The following is a 21,759-nucleotide window of genomic DNA, read 5'->3' on the forward strand; positions in this document are numbered from 1 at the left end:
ACATCATGATGTTATATGTGTGGGTTCTAAAATAAATTTACGTTTTTAATATAATTTAAGAAATTATAATATATACATAAAAAAATAATAATTAAGGACAAACTATTTTGTTTGCGCTGGATCGCGGATGAACACATTACGTCATAATTGTGCGCCGAGTGAGGAATTACTCCTGCAGCTTATTCTCATTTTCTGAATTTAAGGTAATTTAATACAAAGCCCTGTCTTTTATGCATTTTACAAAAAAAATGTAAAAAGAAAAATTTACGTTGTTTAAATCCACATGTAACGGAAACGTTGATAGCATGTTAATACGGCGATGCATTGATTGGTAAAGATGTAACGTTAGGGCATCTGCTCAAACATTGCTGTTGTTGTTTTTTCTCCTTGAGATCCACGAAAATGGCAATATTTCCCAGCTCACTGACAGAAGAGGAGGAAGCACTGCAGAAGAAATATGCTAAGCTAAAGAAAAAGGTGAAAACTATAGTCATGATTCTCATTATGTTTTTAAGGCTACATTTTGCAACCGATAAAAGCACTATCGTAAAATAATAATATTTAAAAAGGTAAAGTCTTATTTACATTTAGAAATACATTTGAATGATTTATACAATACAGATAATAATAATAAACAGGAAAATAACATTGTCTTAATGTTCCAAAAATGCATCAATTATGAAACCGTAAAGCAGCTCATTCAGCTAAAGTCAGTTTAACTGTATTTAAGCCCCAGCTAACAAAGGTGAAAAAGAAGCATATATGTAATAAATAAACAATCCTTTTGACATGTAGTGTTGTCTACGTTATGTCTTGTAGAAAAAGGCCCTAATGGCTCTGAAGAAACAGAGCTCCACCAGTCAGACGAGTCAGGCAGCACTGAAGCGCAGTAAGTCCATTTATAGTTTATAAACTCTCCTGAAACACATGTGCATTAAATCTGTGATCTAGGAATGATCTTTCTGAGTGTCTCTGTTAAGCTCTGTCAGATCAGCCGGTGGTGGACACAGCGACCGCAACGGAGCAGGCCAAAATGCTGATCAAGTCCGGAGCGATCAGCGCCATCAAATCAGAGAACAAGAACTCCGGCTTCAAGCGCTCCAGAACACTTGAGGGTAAACTGAAAGTAAGAGATGTTTTCACCTCATTAATGGCAATGATCCGTTTGTTATTCATACAAAACCCTAATTATGGATTTTCTTTGTATCTCAGGATCCTGAGAAAGGTTCTGCCCCAGCATTCCTGCCGTTTCAAAGGAGCGTCTCTGCAGATGAGGAGCCTTCTGATGTAATGCTGTTTTCTGCTGTAGAAATGATCCACTCGAGGCTGCATTTATTTAATTCGAAAAAACAACAAAACAGTAATATTCTGGAATATTACTAGGATTAAAATAACTGCTTTCTTTTTGAAAATATTAAAAAATAGTGTATTCCTGTGATGCAATGCTGGATTTTCAGCATCATTACTTTTAAACTTCAGTGTCACATGATCCTTCAGAGATCACAATAACACATTTTTCTACTTTAATTTGCAGTCTTTAAAAACATAAAAAATAATACAAAAATAGGTCTGTTAAGTATATTAAATATAACACCATGTTGTTTCTTCTTGCTGTAGTCTGCTAAACGAGCCCACAGGAAATCATTGTATGAAAGGTGAGACTGTTGGAATCAGTGTAAAAAAATAATAATAATCATACACAGAAACAGCATTGCAGTCAAATTTAAAGCAGTTTTCTTTTTCTTGTAGTTTTGTTCCTGGAGATCGATCTCGTGATGATGAGGGAGGAATGACGAGTCGAGATCCTGAGCGCGACCGGGAAAGAGAGGTGGACTGGGAGAGAGATCGAGAAAGAGACAGAGAACGGGACAGAGACAGAGACAGGGACAGAGAGAGGGAGCGTGAAAAAGGCAGGGAAAAAGAACGGGACCGTGAACATGAACGGGACAGGAGCCGGGATAGAGAAAGGGACAGAGAACGAGAGCGAGACAGAGAGCGAGACGGACCCTACAGACGTAAGGGAATCTGTGCAGAAATAAATCACTTCCTCTGTTCAGTGTTCATATTGTGTCACTGCAGTGTTTGTAAGGAACTGAGAATATTTCATGCATCTGTCTTTTCTAATAGTTGCTGAACGTCTAATCGTCTCTAATGTTGTGCAGGGTCAGACTCGTATCCAGAGCGCAGAGGTGTGCGCAAAGGAAACACTGTGTATGTATACGGCACGGGTTTAGTGGAAGACAGCTTGCGCTCGGCCTTTGCACTGCATGGAAACATCATCGACCTCTCGATGGACTCGCCACGCAAGTAAGATTGCTTTCTGATTCTTACGGGAATTTGAAAAGGATTTGTGCTCAAGAAACTTTTCTCATTATTATCCATGTTGGAAACAGTTGTGCTGCTTCATATTTTTGTGAAAACTGTAATATAGGTCTTTTGTAACATTGTAAATGTCCTTACAGTCACTTCTGACCAAGTATATATACAGTTTCCTTCTTTTGAACTGAGAAATGTCTGAGAAAACACAATATATTGAACCCATTTGCCCTCTGTTTCTTGCTAGTTGTGCCTTTGTCACCTTTGAGAAGATTGAATCAGCAGACCAGGCTGTGGCAGAGGTCAGTAGTCCATTTAAGAAGCAACTTTCCACACTTTAGTATTGTCATATTTTATACTTCCTCTGTGCACCATTAAAGAATACCACATATAAATGACCTCAGTTCACATGAAATAATAAAATTTGCATGTATATATATCTATAGATAGTTGGCTGTCTATATAAAATCATAAGTGATGACCAAGTACCAGTCGTGATCCATAATAGTTTTAGTAATCCATACTTGATTCTGTATTTGGCAGCAGAATAATTTGTATATCCAAACTGCATCCTTGCACAATATTAAGGATTTATGCTAAAAATTTGAATAAAGTCAAACTTGAACATTTTTCATTTGCAAAGTGCATCTAATGTTATTTAAGAATTATTTAGATACCTATATATATATATATATATATATATATATATATATATACACACATTTTAGTGCCTTTGTCATTTTAAATACCTTTATAATATAAGTTTAGTTTTAATATTTTATTTCCGTTATAGCAGTTTTAGTACTTTAGCTTGCACTTATTTCAGTTTAAGTTTTATTTGGTATTATTTCAGGTACCAAAAACTATTCTAGACGGCTTTGGTACACTAAAAGCCAAGCACACAAGTGATCATAGACCCACTGACTACTTTTATGGACAGTCATGAGAGCTCTAGTGGTCCTGTGTAATGGGCTCATGGCTCTGACATCAATACGCTGTTGATTTCTGACGTTTTGCAGCTTTGCATCCATAAATAGTCTGTTGTGGTCTGTAGAGTTTCTGTACTGTGTATATTCAAGCTCGTCTGCATTGCATGTTAACACTCCAGCATTACACATGCTCAAGAAAAATCAGTTTTCTGTGATAGGACCCTGTCTTAATTTATTTACTGTAAGAGAACCCTGTTTTTAAACCGTTTCTGTCTCTCAGCTGAATGGCACTAACGTGGGTGATGTCAACATCAAAGTCAGCATTGCCAGGAAGCAGCCCATGCTTGATGCTGCCACGGGGAAATCTGTCTGGGCTTCTCTTGGTAAATAAAGACTTTTAAACAGTCAAGCAGGCTGAGTGTTGCACACTTGACTAACCCGTTTCTATTCCCGTCTTCTTTTCTTGTCCTTCACAGCTGTGCAGAACAGTGCCAAGGGCTCGTACAGAGACAAACGGAGCCAGGTCGTCTACACTGAAGATTTCTGAAAACAGTTATTTAGCATATGTTAAACTTGTGAAAAGGTCCGACATTAGATTTTGTCTACATACATGCAGACACTTTGTTTCCAAGTAAATCTGTTCTTTTCTATCTTTTAATTAGCAGCGTTTAATGCTCAGTGTTTCTGGACATTTAGCTCAGTCATGGATTATGTCATTGTGTTCAATAAATAATCAATAAACTTTTCCATCAGCATGCCTGTGTTGACTTTATAATATGAATATGAGCTAACTAAACATCTTCAGAGATGGACAGGCAGAAACTATAAGCCTGTTGAGTGTTTCCCTGCGACATCAAGTAAATCTGAGCTTTGTGTAGATGGGTTTGTGACTGAATAATAACTGATTTACTGCAGGCCTCTGCTGTGCGGAACAAGCTTTTCCCCCCAACAATTCACAACAACATTAGATGGTATTGATGAAATGAGCTCTAGTTAAAACCTCTTTTTGCCTAGAGGGAAACAGAAAACGGAGAACACAAATATAGAGGCATGCACTGTTATATAAACCATCTGCATACTAAAGAGTAACATCAGGCTTAATGGGATTTTCCTGTTATTTTTTCTCCCATGAGATATACAATTTTACTCATGAATATTGGGGAAAATATAAAAAAAAACGTGAGAAACTGCTGCACTCAATATTTCAGCATTAAGAAACAAATTACAAGAGCCAGTGGGTAAATGGGCATCATATATGGTTTAGGTGCATATGAATTAGTCTGACAAGTAATAATAGTGTAAAACACAACTAAATAGTGAGTTCAGGATGATGTAGGAGATTTTACTCTCTCCCAGTTGCTCATTCAAGTACATAAAAGCTGTGACCACAAATTGTGCAAAATAATAATTATATAAGTATACGATGACCTAATGAAAAAAAACAAATTTCATTATAACACCTACTTCACCTATTCAAATATAATTATACCCTAGCTCAGCACCACTCTCATTGTTTTGCTGCATCTCCATGTGGTTTGGGGGCATGGTCTTTCTGTGTTGCTCTATCAGGTGACGGCGCAGAGCAGACTTGTGAGTACGTACAGCTGGTGTGACACCAAGGAATGCATGGCTAAATCCTGTGTTGAGGAAAACGCTAATCCGCACTGCTCACACACCACTGGTCCAGCTACGCAGGACGTGGATCCCACCACTGCCACAGACTCGTCAGCAGCTCCATGTTCATTTGTATGTGTCCCGACTCCCATTCCCTGTTCCCCGCTGGAAGCTTCCACACCAAAGTGTGCAGGACCTCCATCAGAGCCAATCTCTTCTCCGTGTCCCTCTCCAGGCCTGTACTCAATGCTGACGGTACCGTCTGCGAGATGCTGATTGGACAGGTAATCAGCCCCAAAGTCTGCTCCAAAATTGCCCATTATCTCATCAGGGGTTGGGAACCGCCAAGCCTCCTGATAGTTACCCATGAGCTTGCGATCTTTGAAAGTGTAGCGCTTCCTGTGTTTGAAGCCTCTTCCTCTGCCTCCCCTTTGCTCTCCGTGCCGTCGTCTCCACATGCGACCCGTCCCTCTGATGCCGTTCCCTTTGGCTCGCCCTTCCATATTGGGCTCCTCTATACCTGCGTCCATCTGACCGTGATCATCCAACATAACAACAGGTTCTCTGTCTTCCTCCTCAGCACCAGAGGTCTTCTCTGGGTCTTGATGTTCCTCATTGATCTGCACCTGAAAGACACAACTCTCAGACCCGTCCTCTCCCTCCAAATGACCAGATGCATCTGATCCTTTAACCTGTTAGGGTGAAAACATAAATTAGTGAACCACAATCAAGCAAACATCCACACTAAGAGCTGATCTAATCCTTTCGGGTGTTCAGATTGGTAGAGATTTACACCGATATAGAAATCAGATGTCAATTTGATGCATGACTGTTGTTGGCGATGGGTCTTTATGGAAAAAGCAAATCATCTGTGGTGCAAGGGAAACTACCCATTAAGGTTGGGTGATATATTTAATATTCATGATTAGCAATGATTTCACTGGTGGCATAGTGAATATTACAACGATTACAATGAAATACTTGTTTCCAAAAGAGCATTATACAAATTTCCAGATCCTTCATTGTCTCCAAACATTGTCTCTATGATGATTATTAGCATCTGAAGCAAATCCAACACAGATTTAAACTATGTATGGTCAAATCAGTCTCATTTTTGAGGGCTGTTAGAGATCCTAATAATTGAGTACCTACACTGATAATCTCTGGCATAGATGGACAGTCTTCTGATTGCACAGTCTTAATAGACTTGTTTGAGGCTGGGATACTCACAATGGGGCTGCGACTCCGGGGCTGCATGTACTGACTCAGGGCTCCTCTGCATTTCTCCACCACATGCTCCATCTGCAGGTAGCTGGCTGCAGTCAGGTAGTTCACAATCTCTTTGACACTGAACTGCAGCATCCCTGTGTAACAGGAGCTCAAACACCACCGCCGAGCTGTGCAACATCGACACCTGCTGGATACACAAAGTATTTGTTGGCAGGATCAAAAAAACAATACCAAAGGTCCATTCACACCAAGAACAATAACTACACGGTTAACTATATCTGCGTCCACACAAATGCACCAATGCACATTCTGTATATTAGAATCACATGCTACACTTATATTGTCTGCCACTTTATATGCTCAACCTCTTTAAAGTTGAAAGGAATTTAATTTCCTGTCAATGTTTTATTGTTTATCGGCTAGAAAACAAAAATCACTCTGAAAATGATTCCAATGATACATTTATCTGTATTGTTCCATATACTCATAGAAATAGAATGATTATTAAAATTGTATTTTAAAATTATTTTACATTTTTTTATTTTACATTCGTCCCTTAACACCAAGTGCCACCAAGCCATATCTAAAACATTTACGAGAAAATCTGCAAATTAAGGAATTTTCTATCCGAGTCAGTGCTGGCTGCAGATAAAGCCTTAATTGTTACTGATTTTAATATCCTTGCTGATAATGATAAAAATGCATTGGGATCAGCATCAGAGATCAGCTCTATTGAGGTTAGACAACACGTGTCAGGTCCAACTCATTGTCAAAATCATACTCTAGATTAAATACTGTCACACGGAGTTGATTCCTCAGAAAAAAAACTTGAAGTAAAACAGAAACTATGTACTCTCTCTTTTCTAGTATTTTAGATACGGTTTGCCTTTTACGCTTAAGGAAGATTAAGGAAAACAGTCTAACACCGTGGTATAATGAGCATACTCGCACCATTAAGAAAGCAGCCTGGAAAAAGGAGCGCAGCTGGAGGAAAACAAAACTAGAGGTAATTTGTACTGAATGGCAAGAAAGTAACCTATCCTATAGAAAAGTATAAAAACTGCTAGATCTGATTACTTTACATCTCTTTTAGAAGAAAACAAACACAACCCCACGTATTAATTCAATACAGTGGCTAAATTACAGACAAATAAAGCATCAACAGGTGTTGACATTTCCCAGCATCACAGCAGTAATGACTTTATGAACTTTACTTCTAAAATCATGCAGCCGTCAGCTACAGTATTGCATCAGACAGTGCACTATAGACCCCCTGACTGTTAACTTTCCCTGACAAAGTCATAATGTATTAAACCTTCCCTGGCAAAGCAGAGGATAACCAATATGTTAACACACACTGTAACTGCTGTTAACCTTCTCTGACTGAACAGAGGATGAACTTTCTTCCATGGGAAAGCAGAGGATAAGGTGTTTGTTAACACTTCTCTTGCGTCGCAGAGGATTTTCACATTTACTGGTCTTTAGTTGTTCCTTGGATAGAGTAACACTCGTCAAATATTTGTTGAGCTGAAAAAAATAATCTGGAATTTTGTCTGGAACAATGTGAGGCGAGAAGCTCTATCCGGGTCACGGCACCAAAACTATTGGAAACTCGGAAGCGAAGACCAGGAGACTCTTGTGTATCTTCAGCAGGACTTTTGATGACTGCAGTGCCATGCATGCTCTCAATAAAGAGTCCTGCTGAAGTCTCCTAGTTTTCGCTGCTGAGTTTCCAACACTGTTTACAGCTTTGGATCTCAAAATCATATGGTCACTGTTGGAAAAAGCTTTAATGTGCAGAAGATGCTGGAAATCCAAACAAAATGCCAGACCTGGAGAATATTTATGAAGAACAGTGGACTTATTAACTGCTCAGAGCTGCTTCTTCAAAAGCACAGTAAGCCTAAAGGCCTCGGTGTACTTCAAAAGAAATCGAAGAACGTACTGATATGACGTCATTTTGAACAAAGTCTGGCCGAAATGAAGTTCGTTTTGAGTTTATTTTGTCAGTGCGACTGTTCTGGGGGAGGTTGTTTTTTGGATCCTAAACACCTTTGAGCTTCCATTGGTCTGTGGCAGACAATTGGTGGGTGTGTTCTGAAACTCCACCTTCTTTGAGATGCAAATTTTTTTCCGGTTCATTCCTCATTCTGCGGCGGCCTTACAGTAGAGCAACATCTCCTGAATACACTCGAATAGCTGAGCTATACACAAAAATATCTGCACCTGTACGATCGCTCGCGGAGAGACTTTAAAGATTCAGAGAAAGTATTTAATTCCTGGAAAGAAATTGTAACTAAGCTTGGTGTCGACGACCCGGAATTATGCAAAAAGTGACGCAGAGAAACATCCAAGAAAAGTTTTCCAAAGCCATGAACAGAATGAAAGGAAAGAGTAAAGATATAATGTAGCAAGTACCAAATGCATGTTTCAAATAAATGTTACACCATACTGCTGCTGTAGTTATTTTAATAAGCAAATTTAAAGGGTATACAGTAAATGAAACGCCAATCAAATACACAATAATAAACCGTTGTTTTTATCAAAAGTAAATCATGACACCATATTAAATATTAAAAAGGTGTAACAATATATATACAGTACAGACCAAAAGTTTGGAAACATTACTATTTTTAAGTTTCTTCTGCTCATCAAGCCTGCATTTATTTGATCAAAAATACAGAAAAAAATGTAATATTTTGATATATTATTACAATTTAAAATAATTGTTTTTAAATGTATTACACTTTAAATTATCATTTATTTCTGTGATGCAAAGCTGAATTTTTAGGATCATTATCACATGATCCTTTAGAAATCTTTATTTTGTAATAACAATACTCGTCAGTAATTTGGGGTCAGTATTTTTTTCTTTCTTTTTTTTTTTAATAAAATCAATACTTTTATTCAGCAAGGATGTGTTAAATTGATAAAAAGTGATAGTAAAGAAAATATATTATTAGAATATATATTATTAGATTTTTTTTTTTTTAATAAATGCAGTTCTTTTTAACCTTTTCTTCATCAAGTATATTAGACAGCTGAACTGTTTCCAACACTCATAATAAATCATAATATTAGAATGATTTTTAAATGATCATGTGATCGACTGATGTTACATGTGACACTCAAGGCTGGAGTAATGATGCTGAAAATTCAGCTTTGCATCACAGGAATATTTTTTTTTAAGTATATTCAAATAGAAAACTATTATTTTAAGTTGTAATAATATTTCACAATATTACTGTTTTTTTCTGTATTTTTGATCAAATAAATGCAGGCTTGATGAGCAGAAGAAACTTCTTTCAAAAACGTTAAAAATAGTAATGTTTCCGAACTTTTGGCCTGTAATGTATTTTAATAAAATAAATGAACACTAATAAAATAAAGTAACAAACTGACTCTTTTTTTTCTGACACTTTTATCCACATCATGCTAAAGTTTTCAGACTGTGAGACAGACATTCACACTTCCCAGAAAGGACTGATTATTGTTCTTTTGTTTTGCAAACATACTTGACTTTGTACTGCTGCAAATCATTATTATTTTGTCTATAATATTCTGACCATTCGTGTCCATCTCACACCTACACTTTTTCATTTTATCGTTGTTTTGTTTAGGGCATAAGTGCAAGCGTTGTGACAAGTTTACATTAATCTACACCCCGCCTCCAGCAGCGTGGGGGTGTTGAAAAGTTTGTTAACAGTATACTGTCAATCAGCTTTTTTGAACTTATTTTTCCCCCGAAATGAACAAAATATAAAAACAGCTGTAGATCAATAACAACACACAGTATTAACCTCCCGAGACTCAGAACAGTTTTAAGGATTTTTTTCATGTCATCACAAAAAAAGAACATTGAAAAAAAGAGGACATTGCGACTCTTTTTTTATTAAAAAGACAATTATAAACATGCATAGGCAAAAACAATTGATTTTTTAAAATCACCAGTAAATTTTTAGTTTTCAGGATTATTTATTTATAATTTTTTTTTTTTTTTTTTTTACCAAACTTTGTATAAAGATGATTCTCAACTGTTATAACAGAATGATTTGATATAACTTTTTTCTTTATGCAAAATGTAAAATGTCCATAAATGGGTTTTCTTATTAAATACAATGTATCTATAAACTAAATCTAATTTGCATAGTAATATGTTTTTGGGGCAACATGCAATAAAAAAAGTGTAATAATGGGAGTAATAATTGACAAGATTTTCATAATAATATATAATATGTCATAGGAATTTGGAAATATAATTTCTTTCCCCTTTGCATTTGTTGTGTCTCCAAAAATGCGTAATAAACATGCTTTTAGTCCCATGGTCCTCATATGAGGACATGTATGAAGTCAATGTCCTGTTTCGTAACAGGAAATCAGATTTTGATTTGAAACCCTGTAACAGTTTCCTGAGATGTTGATTCATGACACAAAGTTGGATAAATTAGCCAGATTTAAATGTTAAAAACTAAATATTATCATTTTCCATAAGAGTGTCACTAAATGCATTTCAGACATTTTTGAAGACCAAGGAGAGGGAGTGGAAACATCCAAATATTTAGGATCTCTGAAAAGCCCTGAATGTGCTCTGTACAGGACATCCAGTCTTAAAACTCTGGCATGTATATAGACATTCACTAAATATAGTATCTGTGTAGTTTAATACGTGTTATATACAGCCTGTCATTACCTCTGATTATAACAAAACAAACACAACGTGATCAGGACCGAGATGTTGAGCTTTTTATACAGAGGGTTTACGAATGTGTCTGAATAAAAGATTGATTTGATTTTAAAGTGCCTTATTTTAATCTTTTCTGCATATTACGCAGAGAAAAAAAACAACTTTGGCTTAGCAACAAGACAAACACTGAGATAATACTTTATATTCTTACTGAAGCTCTTTAAGGTCATTCACAACTGAAGTGAAAGTGACATTCAGCCAAGTATGGTGACCCATACTCAGAATTCGTGCTCTGCATTTAACCCATCCGAAGTGCACACACACAGAGCAGTGAACACACACACACACTGTGAGCACACACCCGGAGCAGTGGGCAGCCATTTATACTGCAGCGCCCGGGGAGCAGTTGGGGGTTTGATGCCTTGCTCAAGGGCACCTAAGTCGTGGTATTGAGGGTGGAGAGAGAACTGTACATGCAATCCTCCCACCTACAATTCCTGCCGGCCCGAGACTCGAACTCACGACCTTTCGATTGGGAGTCCGACTCTCTAACCATTAGGCCACGACAACTGATAGACGTCTATGACGGCGTCGACTGCATCTGTATGAAAATGAGTTTGAGGTGTGTTTGGAGACACATGAAAGTATCAGAAGAGCACTAGGATTTACTAAATTTCCATTGCAAATAGGAAACTGATTTCTGTATGCTGTGATTGACCATTCAGAGTCAAATACTGATTTGGAAAGAGATGAGAGTCTTAAGCATCGAGGTGAAGACAGTAAATTATCTCAACTTAGATGATTAAGTTTGCAAAAAAACGATTAGATTTAATATTCCTTTAAACCTTTAACTTCTTTGAATTGTGAAATCGACTGTGAATGTTGAAATTCAATTCAATGGGTCCTGCAGAATGAAAGCATTCACCTGAAAGTTGTTAAAAAAATTAAAAATAAAGTAGCTGTTAGGATCAATGATGAATATTATTGACTAGTATCGGATACTCTAGCCTTTGTGAAATTGCAAAGGAGGAAATAACATGGGATTTACAGGTATTTTATGCATCTACACTGAAAAAAAAGTTAACCTAAAAATGTGCTTCATAACGTAACATCAAAATTAATTGATTTTATTAAAGCTAGAAAACTTTAAACATCACTGAATTAATACATGATAGTGAATAAATTAAATGTGTTTGATCAGACACAAATAGCTCTCAAAGGTAACAACAGCATACATCTTAGAAGTGTCTAATAGTAGTTTTACTGTTCTGTAGTTTTTGAAACACATTTTGGTAATTTGCAGCCATCCTGTTTTGAGGTAGTGCTCCAGCCTGGCCCTGCATTTACCATATTTTACATCAGCCACAAACAAATTCAGAGACACACCCTTTTAAAACCATAACAATATCAAATTTATCAATCTAAGCAATTAAATGAATTATTGTCAGGATTCAGTCATTTTTCTGAGGGCGTTATTTTTATTTTTTTTATTACAGTTTCCTGACTATCCTGCTAATGTGTATTTTTTGACCAAATTGCTTGTTTGTGTTTTCTGTTGGAATAATTCACAGCAAGAAAACTACAGTTGGGACACAATGTTTTTAATAGGCGTTGTTGAATTGGTAACATACGGACACTAAAGTTGCACTACAACAAAAATGACAAACACATGTTCTTACTACAACAGAAAACTGTAGTATCTGTGCTCTTGTGTGGTAAAAGCAGAGAAATTCTGTCATCTTTACAAATGAAGAGGTTTTGAAGAACTTCGAGGTTTAAACAACATCATTAACCGCTTTTCCACTGTCCGGTTGAATGGGGCTAAGAACAGTAAGGAATGGTTACAGTTAGACGTCCATTTGAGCCAAACCGTGCTTGTTAGAATGAGTGTAGTGAAGGATGGCCGCTCAGGACATCTGGCTGCTAGTTTCTGTTGACAGCTGGCCAAGCACACTATTCGAGTGAAGTAAAAGGAAATATGTGATCATCCTCCACAACAAGGCTGATTGTAAACACTTGCATTCCCAAGACAATGACTTACACATTTGTAATGGGAGCTCTGTTGTCAGGCTCACAGTGGAAAATAAACCATATATAAACCAGCTTGGTATGGAATTAAATGGTTAAGTAACAGTAAAAAAAAAGGTGCATACTGACTTGAATGAAAAATTCAAACAAAATATGAAGAGCTCATTTGAAAATTGTTTACATATACAGTACAGACCAAAAGTTTGGACTCACCTTCTCATTCAAAGAGTTTTCTTTATTTTCATGACTGAAAATTGTAGAGTCACACTGAAGGCATCAAGGGCTATTTGAGCAAGAAGGAGAGTGATGGGGTGCTGCACCAGATGACCTGGCCTCCACAGTCACAGGACCTGAACCCAATCGAGATGGTTTAGGGGTGAGCTGGACCGCAGACTGAAGGCAAAAGGGCCAACAAGTGCTAAGTATCTCTCGGGGAACTCCTTCAAGACTGTTGAAGACCATTTCAGGTGACTACCTCTTGAAGCTCATCAAGAGAATGCCAAGAGTGTGCAAAGCAGTAATTAAAACAAAAGAAGAACCTAGAATATGACATATTTTCAGTTGTTTCACACTTTTTTGTTATGTATATAATTCGACATGTGTTAATTCATAGTTTTGATGCCTTCAGTGTGACTCAGTCATGAAAATAAAGAAAACTCTTTGAATGAGAAGGTGCCCAAACTTTTGGTCTGTACTGTATATATGTTAAAAGTTTATTTCACAGCAAAAGCAGATAACTCCACATTTCATGTTTCAGAGTTAAACAAAAACACATTTAATCTTTGTAATCTCCTCAGATGGCCATGTAGATGCCTGACAAACATTGTTGTGATCATAAATCTATGGATGGTATTAAATTATACGTAATACACCGAGCTTTTCCTTCACCATTGTAACGTGCTGCTTTTTCGAGGTATCATGAAAGAGGTTCAGCTTTTATTTTCCTTTACGCACCGAAGAAGAGATCACGTTCATCAAGTTTGTCAAAATTATCCATCCTCGATTACATTTAGTCAGTTTTGACGAAACTCCTCTCAGCTAGCGTGTCTTTTCAACATGATTGACCTACTGCTTTATCACCTGACATGAATACAGTGCGCTTACTTGCTAAAATGGACTTATCGGCTTCTGTTCACAAAAGACAAGGGGGCGTGAAGTTGCGATGCCTTGAAACTGGACAATATCGTTGTACAGACAAAATGTGTTTAGGTTTCAGGTGGACAATAATGTGCAGCAACTGACATTTATCAATTTTTGCTAACGAACTCTTCATATCTTGCTGTGTTGCACAGAAAAAAAGAGTCATAGATGTTTGAAATGACACGAGGGTGAACAAATTATAAAACAGATTTAATATTGGATGAACTGTTGCTGTGAGAGTATGAAGCCATTCATTCTCTCCAGGCTCAAATGCTTTGGCAGTGTTCGGCTACACATTGACAATTCTGAATCATTTTGAAGCAACAATACAGTTATTACATACTGATTACAAAGACATACACTTTTACCTAATGTGCACTGATAAATTGTGCACAATAAACATAGAAATGTGTATTAAGAAAGTAAATAGTGTTAATTCTGATATCATTAACCCAATTTAAATGTGATCTAAACCCCGTCCCCAGCACCACTCTCATTGTTTCGCTGCATTTCCAGATAATTCTGGGCCGTGGTTCTTCCGTGTTGCTCCTTCAGGTGACGGCGTAGAGCAGGCTTGTGGGCGAAGCTGACGTGGCAGTACGCACACACATGTGGGCGCTCTCCACTGTGCAGGTTCATGTGGTCGCACAGTGTTGACTTCTGAGTGAAGGTCTTGTGGCACAGGGGGCAGCAGTGGAGCTTGGATACTCCACGGTGGACGATCATGTGGCGATTGAGGTTACTGGAGTGGCTGAAGTGCTTCCCGCAGCATGGACACACGTACAGCCGGTGTGTTGACAGGGAATGCATGGCTAAATCCTGAGTTGAGGAAAACGCTAATCCGCACTGCTCACACACCACTGGTCCAGCTACGCAGGACGTGGATCCCACCACTGCCACAGACTCGTCAGCAGCTCCATGCTCATTTGTATGTGTCCCGACTCCCATTCCCTGTTCCCCGCTGGAAGCTTCCACACCAAAGTGTGCAGGACCTCCATCAGAGCCAATCTCTTCTCCGTGTCCCTCTCCAGGCCTGTACTCAATGCTGACGGTACCGTCTGCGAGATGCTGATTGGACAGGTAATCAGCCCCAAAGTCTGCTCCAAAATTGCCCATTATCTCATCAGGTGTTGGGAACCGCCAAGCCTCCTGATAGTTACCCATGAGCTTGCGATCTTTGAAAGTGTAGCGCTTCCTGTGTTTGAAGCCTCTTCCTCTGCCTCCCCTTTGCTCTCCGTGCCGTCGTCTCCACATGCGACCCGTCCCTCTGATGCCGTTCCCTTTGGCTCGCCCTTCCATATTGTGCTCCTCTATACCTGCGTCCATCTGACCGTGATCATCCAACATAACAACAGCTTCTCTGTCTTCCTCCTCAGCACCAGAGGTCTTCTCTGGGTCTTGATGTTCATCATTGATCTGCACCTGAAAGACATCACTCTCAGGCCTGTCCTCTCCCTCGAAATGACCAGATGCATCTGATCCTTTAACCTGTTAGGGTAAAAACATAAATTAGTAATAGTAAACCACAACTGAGCAAACTAACTCTACAAAATAAGTGCTGATGTGACCCTATTTGATTTAGGACCGCCAGCAATATGCAGTAATATAGCAACCATGTTTTATTTCTGCTGGCAAATATCACATCTTTTTGCAGTTTTTAATATAGCTCTTCAAGATGCTCATTTCACAAATTCAGACCCTTCTCCCTTGTCTCAAAATGTACAATTGTGATACCAAAATGAAATATTTGAATGGTGTCCTTTTATAAACTTCAGTTGCAAAAACGGTTCGCTTGCTAATAATAATTATCGTTACATCTTTTGGCACTGTTAGCATATGCGGCAAATCCGAGAGATATTTACATGGTGTATGGTCAAATCTCTGTCATCTTTGTGAGAGATGTTGGAGAGTTCTGCATCAGCAGCCTGGAGCTCCTTTCCTGAACTGTGAGGATGCAGTGACGCCGTATCAGAAGGGGACGAAATGGATCCCAATGAATGGGTACTTCCACTGACAATCACTAGCATTGACTGAGGGTCTTCTGATTTCACAGTCTGGACATTTAATGGGAGAAACAGAGAGAGAAGGATAAACATAATGCATAATTTTACTAAAATTGATTAATCAGCATAGGCTGTCAAACCCCAACAAATACCAAAAGAGCCATAGTCACAAAACAATATTATTGCTTTTGTGTAGGGGTGTGCCGGTTTCAGAATTGGTGATGACGGTTATGACTTGAGTCAAATGTGACGGTTCATAACATAACCGTCGGGGGGGGGGGGGGGGGGGGGGCGGGGGGGGGTTGGGGGTCCAAGTCAATTGGTTGTTCTTGGAGATAGCGGGTTAAAGCCGCACCCGCCCTCCATCCGCTGATTGTTTTGGGGTCAATGGCGATGCAATGCTTTGCTGATGCTAGCCGCAAAAAAAAGCCATTGCCATTTGCCCATTAGCTCCGCCCACTACCGGAGAAACTGGTATGTCTTCTGCTTGTTTGAAAATGAATATGAATAATTCTAAATTTAATCCATTATTTTGACAGGAGAAGACAACAAAGAATAGTTTACATATAGCGTGTTGTTTAAGCGTGGTAAGACTCTCGCTCTCTCTCTCTTTGCATGTGTGAGCAAAACATGAAACAGTAAAGTGACGGTGAGTCGTGCGCATTCACAAAGAGTTTACAGAGTGTCAAATACAGGTGCGCTGTGTGTCCATTGAGATGAGCTGAAAAGTTCAGATCGCTTGAAGGAGAGAGAACTCTGAAGCTCAGATGCTGAAATTAATGCAAGCGTCATATGGCAAGCCAAATTAACTTTTATTCATTCGCAGGATATGTATTCTTGATATCAACAATTCAATTTTTACTAGTAACAATGTTAATTCTTGATATCAACAATTACATTTCCACTAGTAACAATTAGAATTTTTGATATCAACAATTACATTTTCACTAGTAACAATGTTAATTTTTGATATCAGGAATTAGATTTCTACTAGTAACAATTGCTATTTTTGATATCAACAATTCAATTTTCACTAGTAACAATGTTAATTCTTGATATCAGGAATTGTATTTTCACTAGTTAAATGTCACCATAGGCTTCCATTCAAATTTAATTGTTGATATCAAGAATTGCTTTCTTACTAGTTGAAATTCCGATTTCACATATCAGAAATACAATTCTTACTAGTAAAGACCTTTATTTTTGATATCAGTAATCACATAGTTACTAGTAAAGACGTCTATTCTTGATATCAACAATTTAATTGTTGATATCAACAATTTAATTCTTGATATCAACAATTTAATTGTCACTAGTGCCAATGTTCATTTCTGATATCATGAATGTAATTGTTACTAGTAAGAATGCCATTTTAGATATCAGAAATTACCCTCCCAATTGTTGATATCAGAAATACATTTTCAGATATCAGAAATGAACAGTGTCACTAGTAACAATTACATTTTTGATATCAAGAATTAACATTTCAACTAGTAACAACTAAATTGTTGATATCATGAATTCACATTTTTACTAGTAAAAATGTCATTGTTGATATCAAAAATTATATTTTTACTAGTAAGAAATACAAAGCTGATATGTGAATTTAGAATTGTAACTAGTAACAAATGCATTTTGATATCTGTAATAGTTTTGGTGCCGTTTTAACATTTAAACATGTGAATTGTTGATATCAACAATTTAATTCTTGATAACAACAATTTAATTGTTGATATCAATAATTGAATTCTTGATATCAACAATTACATTTCCACTAGTAACAACACGTATTCTTGATATCAACAATGACGTCATCACTCGCAGAAATAAGTTCATCATATCAACAATGAAATTACAACTAGTAATACACTTAATTCTTGATATCAGTAACTTAATTCTTACATGTTAAAATTGCATTTTCACTAGTAAAAATTGTAATTTAAGATATCATTAATTCCTTTTTGGATATGTGCATATCAATGAACCCCTTTTTGGATATGTGCATAATTTGATGACGAGTCCAACCCTTTATGAATGTTTATGGAGGATAGACGACAAGGTAAAGAGTCCAACAGAGAATGGGCACATTCGATTGCCCTCTCGTGAAAATAAAATGCTCCTGTAGGCTATTTTTAATAATTATTTTTATTTTATTTTGACAGAGAATATTCAACTCCGCCTACCAGCGCGTGTTAATGTTTGTCAAAACTGCAAAAAGACATCATTAGCCTATCAGTTAATGTGGCGCAGACGGTAGAGCACGAAGCAATTGCTTTTGGAGGCGACAGACCCGGGTTCGATCCCGCCTTCTGCCGAGCTTTTTACTTCACCCTTTTCACGTCCCCTATCACATCGAAAGGCATATATTTTCAATAAAACTCAGCGAAATTATCGAAAAGTGGAAAATAACGTGGAGATTGTGTAAGGCTAGGGCTAATTGTAGGGAAGGTTTCCATTTAATCATTTGTAAATAACAATTATAATTTACTCTCAATATGTTATTATTGTAGCCTATACTGTTTTATAATGTAGCCTAATACAATAATGAGGTGCACATATTGGTCACTACTTGCAATAAGCAACACAAACAGCATCAAACTACTATTACTGTAAGAAAATACTCATATTATCAAATAAGGTACATACAATCTATTGCTAATAAAATATGCTATTTTCACTTAGTGTAAATATAATTCATTGTATTCAAATAGCCCCTGCCAAAATCAAATTCTAAACTATCAGCCAATTTCAAGTGGAAGATGATGGCTGTGATATTACGTTTATCCACTAGAGGGAGCAAGATTATAAGGATTTATTTATTGAAAATAAATGCAATAAATGTGTATAACTGTAGTGTAGCAACAGTAGTTTAATGTTATTAGTGTGCATAGAAATATGTTAAATGCTTGTAGATCATTTACCCCAATAAAACAAACTTGATTAAATATACAGTATCTACAGAAGAAATGACACTTTGCTACAAGTGTACAGCTTGTATAACAGTGTAAATTTATTTACCAGTCCTCTTGTCCACCGATGCTTCAAGAACCGGACAACATGTTATATAAAAATAATTCCTATTAGGACACGACTCATTCATGTCAACGATATTCCAAATAATAATAATAATAAAGTCCAGTAAAATATTTGTATGATGCATTATTACCTGTTTTTATTTTTGGATGTATTTTTTTTATTTTATATAGGCTAATAGAAGAAAGTGTAATAAAACCAAAAATAAAACCCTGAACAAACGACATGAAGTTATTTTTAAAACTAAATGAATGCCTTGTTCATTTTTCCTTTTAATTATCCGAAGGACTTGGTGGCCAAAAAAAAAAAGAAACAGCATCGATTTACAAAAACGAATCCAGCCTCAATATAACTTTCAAGTTTCAAAACAACAAATCAAATAAATAAAGGAGGAGCCGTTTCTGCACGTGGACGTTCTTCTGCCATCTTTGGCCAATGATGACGCTAGAACGAGGGGTGTCGGAAAATCTCATTAATATTCATGATCTCCTTTATTTTTGATATCAGTAATCACGTGGTTACTAGTACAGACGTCGATTCTTGATATCAAAAATTCAATTCTTGATATCAACAATTTAATTGTCACTAGTAACAATGTTAATTCTTGATATCAACAATTAGATTTTCACTAGTTAAAATGTTGATTCTTGATATCAGGAACTAGATTTCTACTAGTAATAATTGCTATTTTTGATATCAACAATTCAATTTTCACTAGTAAAAATGTTAATTCTTGATATCAATAATTCAATTTCCACTAGTAACAATGTTAATTTTTGATATCAGGAATTAGATTTCTACTAGTAACAATTGCTATTTTTGATATCAACAATTCAATTTCCACTAGTAACAATGTTAATTCTTGATATCAGGAATTGTATTTTCACTAGTTAAATGTCACCATAGGCTTCCATTCAAATTTAATTGTTGATATCAAGAATTGCTTTCTTACTAGTTGAAATTCCGATTTCACATATCAGAAATACAATTCTTACTAGTAAAGACCTTTATTTTTGATATCAGTAATCACATGGTTACTAGTACTGACGTCGATTCTTGATATCAACAATTTAATTCTTGATATCAACAATTTAATTCTTGATATCAACAATTACATTTTCACTAGTAAGGACACGTATTCTTGATATCAAAAATGACGTCATCAGAAATGCAGAAATGCGTTTATCATATCAAAAATGAAATTACAACAAGTAATACACATAATTATTGATATCTTTCACTTAATTGTTACATGTTAAAATTACATTTTCACTTGTAAAAAGTTTTATTTTAGATATCATGAATTCCTTTTTGGATATGTGCATATCAATGAACTCCTTTTTGGATATGTGCATAATTTAATGACGAGTGCAACCCTTTATGAATGCTTATTGCTGATAGACGACAAAATAAAGAGCCCAAAAGAGAATGGGCACATTCGATTGCCTTCTCATGAAAATTAAACACTTCTGTAGGCTATTTTTAATAATTATTTGTATTTTATTTTGACAGATACTATTTAACTCCGCCTACCAACGCGTGTTACTGTTTGTCAAAACTGCAAAAAGACATCTAAAAACTATCAATGATTGTGGCGCAGGTGGTAGGGCGTGAAGCAATCGCTTTTGGAGGCGACAGACCCGGGTTCGATCCCGCCTTCTGCCGAGCTTTTTACTTCACCCTTTTCACGTCCCCTATCACATCGAAAGGCATATATTTTCAATAAAACTCAACGAAATTATCGAAAAGTGAAAAATAACGTGGAGATTGTGTAAGGCTAGGGCTAGTTGTAGGGACGGTTTCCATTTAATCATTTGTAAATAACAATTATAATTTACTCTCAGTATGTTATTATTGTAGCCTATACTGTTTTATAATGTGGCCTACAACAATAATGAGGTGCACATGTTGGTCACTACTTGCACTAAGTAGCACGAACAGCATCAAACTATTACTGTAAGAAAATACTCATATTTATTAAAAGTGTAAATAGAATCTATTGCTAATAAAATATGCTATTTTCACTTAGTGTAAATATAATTCATTGTATTCAAATAGCCCCTGGCAAAATCAAACTCTAAACTATCAGCCAATTCAACTGAAAGATTAAGGCTGTGGTATTAATTTTTCAGATTTCTAAGGATTCTTCTAAGCCTTTTTCAGTTTTATTTACATTTAATAATTTTGCAGACGCTTTTATCCAAAGTGACTTACAAATGAGAACAATAGAAGCAGTCAGGTCAACAAGAGAACAACAACAGTATACAAGTGCCATGACAAGTCTCAGTTAGTCTAGTACAGAACGCATAGCCAGGTTTTTTTTTTTTATATTAAATATGAAAAGAAAGAAAAGTGCTAGTATTAGTTGGTTAAGTGCTTGCGAAAAAGATGAGTCTTAAGATGTTTCATGAAAATGAGTAAAAACTCAGCTGTACGAATTGAGATTGGGAGGTCATTCCACCAGCTGGGCACAGTCCAGGAAAAGTTCAGTGAGAGTGATTTTGAACTTCTTTGGGATGGCACCACAAGGCATCGTTCACTTGCAGAGTGCAAACTTCTGGAGGGCACATATGATTTAACCAGTGAGTTTAGGTATGTTGGTGTCGTGCCAGTGGTCGTCTTGTAGGCAAGCATCAGTACCTTGAATCTGATGCAAGCGGCTACTGGTAGCCAGTGTAACTTGATGAGGAGAGGAGTAACGTCAGCTTTTTTTGACTCATTAAAGACAACCCTTTCTGCTGCATTCTGGATCAGTTGCAAAGGCTTGATAGTACATGCAGGA

The 21,759-nt window shown here is 36.7% G+C and overlaps 2 protein-coding genes across 6 annotated transcripts in view; one reads left to right on the top strand and one right to left on the bottom strand.

Moving 5' to 3' along the window:
• The first annotated feature begins 106 nt into the window (after positions 1-106).
• Positions 107-4,000, top strand: nelfe (negative elongation factor complex member E). The gene is made up of 11 exons (XM_052583360.1): positions 107-203; positions 393-477; positions 820-889; positions 981-1,126; positions 1,213-1,287; positions 1,618-1,655; positions 1,750-2,015; positions 2,163-2,307; positions 2,564-2,618; positions 3,526-3,628; positions 3,722-4,000. Exons 2-11 carry the CDS (start codon positions 403-405, stop codon positions 3,790-3,792), a joined length of 1,044 nt encoding a protein of 347 aa, XP_052439320.1. The 5' UTR covers positions 107-203; positions 393-402; the 3' UTR covers positions 3,793-4,000.
• A 694-nt stretch (positions 4,001-4,694) lies between these two features.
• The window catches only part of LOC127978867 (zinc finger and BTB domain-containing protein 12-like), a 36,574-nt gene continuing 19,509 nt past the window's right edge, over positions 4,695-21,759 (bottom strand). For 2 of the 5 annotated variants that reach the window (XM_052583828.1, XM_052583827.1), the window contains exons 4-5: positions 15,804-15,995; positions 12,359-15,429 (exon numbers count right to left, since the gene is read on the bottom strand). In XM_052583828.1, coding sequence (XP_052439788.1) covers positions 14,410-15,429; positions 15,804-15,995 — 1,212 coding nt within the window. In that variant the 3' untranslated portion in view covers positions 12,359-14,409. Of the gene's footprint in view, positions 5,486-12,358; positions 15,430-15,803; positions 15,996-21,759 lie in introns of those variants that run through there. The other 3 variants (XM_052583831.1, XM_052583830.1, XM_052583829.1) reach the window with 3 other exon arrangements.

This window comes from Carassius gibelio, chromosome B19, assembly GCF_023724105.1.
Source record: "Carassius gibelio isolate Cgi1373 ecotype wild population from Czech Republic chromosome B19, carGib1.2-hapl.c, whole genome shotgun sequence".
In the NCBI taxonomy this organism is placed as follows: domain Eukaryota; kingdom Metazoa; phylum Chordata; class Actinopteri; order Cypriniformes; family Cyprinidae; genus Carassius; species Carassius gibelio.